The sequence below is a fragment of the Chanos chanos genome, chromosome 3 (assembly GCF_902362185.1).
Source record: "Chanos chanos chromosome 3, fChaCha1.1, whole genome shotgun sequence".
In the NCBI taxonomy this organism is placed as follows: Eukaryota; Metazoa; Chordata; class Actinopteri; order Gonorynchiformes; family Chanidae; genus Chanos; species Chanos chanos.
Window position 1 is genome coordinate 4,819,414 of NC_044497.1, and position 8,087 is coordinate 4,827,500.

The 8,087-nt window shown below is 44.5% G+C and overlaps 1 protein-coding gene across 2 annotated transcripts in view; it reads right to left on the reverse strand.

Annotated features, from left to right (window-relative positions):
• Positions 1–6,031, reverse strand: part of bmp6 (bone morphogenetic protein 6) — a 28,415-nt gene extending 22,384 nt beyond the window's left edge. For both annotated transcript variants that reach the window (XM_030769927.1, XM_030769926.1), the window contains exon 1: positions 5,273–6,031. In XM_030769927.1, the coding sequence (XP_030625787.1) occupies positions 5,273–5,678 (406 nt within the window). In that variant the 5' untranslated portion in view covers positions 5,679–6,031. The remainder of the gene's footprint in view (positions 1–5,272) is intronic.
• Positions 6,032–8,087: the final 2,056 nt, after the last annotated feature.

Consider the following 8,087-nt stretch of genomic DNA (forward strand, 5'->3'; position numbering starts at 1 on the left):
AAGTACTGTCATTTAATGTTCTCAACCCCAAACATTTTCAACTGGCTCTTAGTTTAATCTGTTTTTTTTCTTTTTTTCATTGACACAAACATGTAATAGCATTGGGCTCTTGTCCATACGAACTAACAGCCCAATGTTTAAAGGACTGTCTAATCTTTCTCATGAATGTGCACCTCCAAACATTCATCAGCATTCTCTGTTTAAAGTCAGATCAAGTTTGTGGACGTTGCCTTTAGAACAAAACACACATTTTTTTTTACTAAAACAAAGTTACCCAATTGCTTAATTCGTGTCTGGCGTCTGGCAAAAAAATTGTCTTAACTCTTCTATCACACGGTACAAAGCAATACACACAAACACGCATAGTCTAAAAACGTATCTGTGTTCAAAATGTGCGGCTCAGAAAACCAGTAGAGGACAAAGTCTTATAAGGCTATAAGGGGATAAGAGGCATCTCTCGGCGACGGTCGCCGTGCCGATTTCGCGGGGATAGAGGCTGTGATCCGCAGAAGTTCGACGTGTCCTCACAGTGCAGCGGTGCAGACTCCCCTGCATGCCCACACATGACCTGATGTGTGGCAGTGAGAGGCTGCAGTCTGATGTTTTCTGTGAGGCTATCTTCTCTCCTCACCGCAGCGTTAACCACAACGGGTTCCTTCCAAACTGTTCTTATCTGGCGCATTCGCAAACTACTGATCTCAGATCAGGTTTTTTGTTTTTTTTTCCCAGCTTATCTAATCACTATCTTAATCACTGAGAAGTACAGGCTGAGGGCTGATCTTGAGACAACAGTGAAAATAAAGCACTACCAGAGGCCAGATATAACAGTCACATTTGAAAAAAAAAAGTATGCGCTTAGCATTTCGTTAGACGGAAAAGCCAATCGGAGCCATCGGCAGCTGTCATGTGACGTGCGACAGCTATGGCGTGAGTCGGAGAGATGCCATCGGCAGTTCACGGGTATGACAGGAGCAAACAGAACCTGCTCTCGAAAATGCTTATCTCTTGACCTCCTGGTCATCAACTGAAGAGAGAGAGAGAGAGAAGCAAAGAGAGAGAGAAGAGGAGAGAGAGAGAGAAAGAGAGAGAGAGAGTTGAAGTATGCGTGCATGTGTGACGCTGAAGATTAGAAGTCACATTCCTTTTGGGATAATGGCTGTTTGAGAATGACTGCTTCTTAAACAGATCTCAGGGTGGAATCTCCAGGCTGGGAGCAACTCCAGACGCGAGAGAGAGAGAGAAAGAGAGAGAGAGAGAGATGTCTGAACCGCCAGGAAGGTTCATTAAGAGGAAAACATGACAAGTCTGCAAAGTTTGTCTGTGCACTGAAAGAGCTGCAACTCACACACTGTGATTAAAACCAGATTTCATAAAGTTTGAACTTTTTGCGGTTTATGAAAAAAAGAAAAAGAGAAAAAAAAGGCCTACAATGCACAGAATGACAGTGTTAATTAACTTCTCTCTTTTTCTATCTACACTGATGCAACTGCTCTACTGTGTGATGCATTCCTGTGTAGTGTGCAGTTTCCTTGAACTTTTTACTATTATCCCCGTAACAGATTTATTATTATTCAAGGGTTCTTCAGCGTGGATGCACGGTGTTATCTTTCTCTTCTTGTTGCTGTTTATTTTTAGCTGTTCCACTAGGTTTTATGTGTGCTGGATCATTCCTCAGAGACAAGCATATTCTCCCTGGGAGCTTGTGAACATAACTTAAATTCCTTCCTTAATTTCCATGTTAAAACCCCGCACACAAACCAGGAACGATACGGACCTCCATTGTCCGGAGGCCACGGGAAACCTTTCGGAAGGGATAAACAGTATTGTGCAAAGCTCCCGGCATCAAACAATTAAGTCTTTTGATCAGGGCCAGCGAACGGTTTGATCGGACCGTAGCTTAAGAACACTTTCTGGTGTAAAACAGCTTATACGTGACCTAAAGCTCCGTAATTAAACACATTTAGAGATCTGAAAGGACAGGAAAAAAAAACCCAAACTTGTCTGAAAGACTGTGTTCAACATAAGCCAGGATTGTCTGGAAACATCTAATCTAACAAATAAGCCCCTACAAACCTAAGTTTTCTCAGGTCACCGTATAGGTACTGAAGGCAGTAGGACAGGGGTTGGTTCAGTCCGTATAGGTACTGAAGGCAGGAGGACAGGGGTTGGTTCAGTCCGTATAGGTACTGAAGGCAGGAATACTGGAGTTGGTTCAGTCCGTATAGGTACTGACGGCAGGAGGACAGGGGTTGGTTCAGTCCGTATAGGTACTGAAGTCAGGAATACTGGAGTTGGTTCAGTCCGTATAGGTACTGAAGGCAGGAATACTGGAGTTGGTTCAGTCATGTGTTTCTCGTTGACAGTTTTGGCGTAACAGTGCAGTGAGGTGTGGAAACTCTAACTGACGAAGACAGCGATCGGTATGCCTACAGATCAAACTTTTCGACAAGACGACCAAGAGCCACTGTGCAGCAGCACGGGGTCCTTCCAGGTAGGGGGTGGGGGAGTGGGGGGCGAGGCGGGGTAACAACCCCAAATAAAAACAGGGATGCTTTTCCTGGATTTTCCCCAGATTACGGGAAGTTCCCACCTTAACCACGGATTATGGTCAAACACTCACGGCTGCAAGCACAAACAAGAGAACGGAGTTTACGGGCCGTGGCCTTGCCAAAAAAAACCACAGGAGGCCCTCTACCTGTCCATGAGCGGAGCGAAGCAAAGGCCGCCAGGTCTGAGTGGAATTGACACGAGAGAAATATTGACATTTCTGCAGTTTCTAATGAACCGATTCATAAAATGAGTTCTGCAAAGTCAGTCAGCCAACTGATTATCTGACAGGGCCACTAAATCTAGCAAAAAACTGCCTCTTGTGTGTGTGTGTGTGTGTGTGTGTGTGTGTGTGTGTGCATCCTTAGGCAAAGCTTTTCCTAAGAGGTCTCAGAAACAGAGTCTTCGCCCGGGGGTCAGGTTGAAATCAGCATGATGTGTGGGTTGGTTTGTGGAACCTCACACCCAAGTTAAAGTTAAGATTTTTTCACACTGCTGAGAGAGGAAAGCAGTGTGAAAGCAGCCTCCGTTTACTTTATTTTATTTTATTTTATTTTACATAGATAGATGTGCGTTCTGAACACCGCTGATCATTTCCCTCTGCGGAGCTACAACGGGACAAGTTTGGACATGTAGTCTTTAACTTTTTTACCATGCTGTTGCATCACCGCGGCAGTAGTCCTCTGCGTCGGACAGAAATTAAGGGAGGTGGATATTTTTGGACGATGAATTTAGAGAGAGACAAAAAAGCGGATGTTTCTGAAAACCAGAGGCACATTTTCTGTCCAGTTTTCAGTCTTTCTGGGGTTTTTTTTTTTCCTTTCTATGATTCAATGATGCGGGCTACTGAGCGGATGACTCAAGTTCAAGACAACACAAACCTTTATATTGTGAATCATGTACGAGTCATCCAGCTGACCACCGGTAACCCAACCCACCTCGCTAGAAAACAAAAAAAGTCCATCCGGACGATTAAAAAAATCGCTGAAATTAGTGTCTCTACAGAGTTCCAGCAGCCAGATGTGAAACGGTCCGCCAGCTGGCTATGTCCCCAACACAAAAAAAGACACAAGAAAGGACAGGCGAATTATCCCAACAATTATGACATGCGGTAGTCAACAGAAGGCTAAGACTGCGTTATTTGTAAAGCAGATGGAGGGACCGTCTTGGCTTAAAGACCATTAATTGCAAACGCATTCAAAGATTCAGGCACTCCGTGTTCTGTCTGTGAGACGGCATCAATATCCCTGAAACGGGTGAACTGGAGAGCGGGAAACGTGGTCATTAGAAGCGCGTAGTCTGCACAGATGTGCACGGCCCCCCGAACGTTAAAAATAAAACGCGTAAGTACTTGCAGTGGCCCAGACAGACACTGCAAGTTACTGTTCTTCCCATTGTCCTGGAAGTAATTCCGAGACGGCGATGACTGTCTTCATATTAATTTAAACTTATGTTAATTTGCATTAATGCTGCCGTTCATTTATTTATCTATCACATCCTAGTTCCATTCATAATTTTCCACACACACACACAAAAAAAGGTCGAGCTGTTTTCTTCTAAAATGGAAACGCCTAGTTGAAATTCTTTCTAGAGTGAACGCAGTAGGGTTTCTGAAACTCAGTAATAAGTCAGTGCTCAAGCGACGGCCATCCATCAAGTTTAGCAACACTGACCGTTTTGTCAAGCAGCGTATCTGTTTATGTTTAAAGAGTCTGTGAAGACTGGTTTTGTAAACACTCGCTCTGTTGATGGAGGGAGTGATCGCGTCCTTTTTATGTTTACTCTCTCATGATTACAGTATCTCTTTCGTGTCCAGGCTGTAATTAAAAAAGAAAAACAGCAAAAACTCCGCACACATTACGGCTGGGGTTACACACTCCTCCACAGCTCGTAAGCGTGTCTCTCGCTGATGCAAGAGAGAGCTAGTCAAGTGTAGACAGTCTATTTGCTGACTGATCAATTTACTTTTAATTAAGGTCACTCCTGTTCTCTCCGTCCACATCGCAGATCACAGGGTTTGGTCTGTTTCAGCATTGGTAAATGCGTCAGTGGTGCCTTAGGAGTTTCTTATTCTTTGTATAAGGAGAAAGACGGGGAAGTATCATCTTCGAGTAGAGCTACAGGAGCTAAATATAAGATATAATTGCGCTTAAACTACTGAGGATTGAGTACGTGGTTGTACTACGTGTGTTTGTGATCCACGGAGGCGCGTCGGTCAAGGTGCCGACGTAGCCCTCATTACACCCCAAATCACCCATCACCGCGCTGACACGCGCCGGTACCTAAACGGTTTGGGCGCTTCGCGGACGACAGAAATGTCGATGTGAATCCTGTTTGTTCAAAAATTATTCTTAAATGCGTACAGTCTCGTGGAATGCGTGCGGTTTGCGCGCAATCGCTAAATAACACCACGACGTGTGCACAAATCTGTCTGAATATGCGATCCTTTTATACAATCAGTACAATGGTCATGGCATACCTGGAACGTGTGAGTGCTTGATCAAATTGTTATTTGATACCCTTAATCTGATGTGATTTGAGCAAAATACTGCCACGAGCTTCTATCACACGGTTCCACTGTCCGCAGGTCCCGTCACCCGAGACGGACTTCGATCATTGTAATTGCCGCTGAAGGGTAGCCGTATGATGTCACACTTAATTGAAACCAACATGTTACGAAATGAGAGAAAAAAAAAAAGAATGAAATATGAGGACATGCGCTTACCCAAATTGACAAAGCTCATCACCATGTCGGCGTCATTTAAGAAGGCACTGTCCTGGAACGCGGCTAAAGGAGGACCTTGAGTGGTGAACATGGACTTGTACTGATCCAAAATACCGTCGACTTCGTTTTTCTCGTCGATCGATATGGTATTGTACAGATCCAGCATGAAAAGAGGCGCTGAGTTGTATTTGCCATGTGATAGATGCGGTCTCGGTCGGTGTGGCAGTCCAAGAATTGACAAGATCTCTTTCTGCATCTCTCGTTTTTCATGTGTCCGCAAACGTCGATGGACGAAGTTCGGATGGACTTCATTGTTGCTGTCAAATAAATAACTGCTACCTGCGATGATGATTATACAGCACGAGCTCCACCATAACCCCGCAAAAGCAAACCAGTAGCTTTTCATTGTCTATCCAGTTTGGGGTTGGGAGGGTGTATCCAAGGAGTCTTTCCAATTTCTAAATATAAAATAAGTCTACTGGCGCAGGATTGCAATGTACTGGTGCGCTCCCTCCCTTTCGCTGGAAAAAGGAGAATTAAGGTCTTTTGCAAGAACAACAACGAAACTCAACTTCTCAAGCCATGAGAAATATTATCCATGCAAAACGAGGCGAGTAAAGGTCCAAGAATTGTTTTATTCCGCAATATCTCCATGCATGTCGCCTTAATGTGTTTAGCCTCAAAAAGGAAACAGCAGAAAACTTCAGTAAGTCCCATCAAACACCAAAATCTTGGAAGCTGTTTTGGAGAAGTGTGAGATGGATTACAAAAAAGTGCGAATCAAAGTAGTTTACAAGGTTGGATCTGTAAAAAAAAGTTATTACATGGAATCTAAGAGGTTATTTCCAAAACGGGTCACGAGACTTCTCATGTCCACGGCGCGCACCGATGCTGTTGTGAGAGGCGGCTAAATAACGGGGATTAAGCAGGTACTGGAGCGCGTGGAGTCCTTCAGTGCCCGCCCAGTGTTTGCGCGCAGAGGTGGAGCTTTTAGGGACAATTCAATGAGTTCACAATCATCACGATCCATCATCTCTAATAAGAGCGGAAAAAAAACGTTTTCAGTTATTCAGTTAATGGATCGACAACAATCTTGAAAACTGCCACCTTACAAAATGCTTATCAAAAGATTTTTCAATCATCGTTTCCGCGTAAATCTAACAGTCATTACGCACGAAATGCCCCAAACTAGCACAGCAAGCCAAGCTCTTCCAAAATATTTCTGAAATGCTGAGAAAGCAGCTGTAAAAACTTTATAGAAGACATTAATTCTTTTCTCAACACTCTCCCCGAATACCCGGTTAAAAACTGCCACAATCGGTGTCACACAGACAGGAGAAGTTTATTATCTTGAGTAAGCGTGACCTCTAACGATGGAGAGAAAAATGACAACAAACACGCAGATCCCAAAGACAAAAAAAAAAGACAGAGCGCGCGAGGACAGAGCAACAGTAAGAGTTCACAGCAATAGATTCAACATAATGTACTCGTACGAGGGAGCAAAAGAACACTTGGGAGACACGGCGCTATTTAATCAGGTGTAAAACCTTTGATTAACTCTTCAGTAGCGCCCCGGAGTCCAGGACTTGGGGGGGGGGGGGGGGGGGGGGGGGGGTTATGTTTACTCTCTGGAGAGACACACACACGCACAGTGCATGTTGTGTCTGCTGCAAGATCTCAGATTCCTTTGATAGGCAGTGTGGTGTTATCTGTAAGCAGTCCATCTTATCAGGGGAGAAGCGCAGGGCATCAAAGCCACAGATACAGCCTCCGCCCTAGCCGCCCCCCCACCCGCGCCCCCCCCCCACCCCCGCTCCATTCCTCTTCTCACCCGGGCTGGCTCAGACCCCAGATATCCAGATACACACTTTCCCACACATATCCCGATGACCCCTCTCTTTGTATATGTCACTCAGTACATATTCTAAACGATTTTTATAATGCTTATATATGTCAGCTCTGAGACAGTATTGACCAATGGAAGGGTAGACAAGAGGTGAGAAAAAAAATACAAAACAGACAGACTAGAACAAAGTAATGTTCTGACAACACTTGTTTATTCATGAAACTTCACTGGGTTTGTCTTGTATCACATTTCACAGAGTGTGATGACTAAAAGGTTCATTGGTGTCGTTCACTGAGTTCTGAGAAGGTTCACTCATTAACATTTTTTCATGTCGAAGGACTACGAAGAACCATAAAAATTACGCGGATCTCGTGAAATTTTTAATAGGGGAGTCGGTTTTAGTGTCACACGGTTAAATGGAGCTGGAGCCTAACGAAAACCTGTGCCTGTGTGTGTGTGTGTGTGTGTGTGTGAAGCCAGTCTCAGTCAACAGAGGCTGGCAGTCCTGTCATCATGTTGTCTAGACGGTGCTTCTCCAAGCCTAATTAACACACACACACACACACAGTCACACACACACAAAAGAGCATAGCAGATGCCCTCTCTCAGCTCCCTACAGATAAATCACAACCACCCACACATACACACCCACAAACACAAACATACACACCCAAACACACACACGCACACACACACACACACACAAACACACACACCCACGTGCTCACACACACCCACACACACACACAAACACTTTGGTAATGAGAAGGTGTAGTGCTGAGTTGAGCATAATGAAGGGTGAGGTGCTGTGAAGAAGAATGCATATTTCAGTGTCTCAATCTCCCATACTAATCATGTGGTCATAACCGCTCACATGCACAAACATACACACAGGTGCTTGTGTGGAGACACACACACACACACACATACACTTCCTCAGTATGACATCCTATTGTCAAAACACACCAG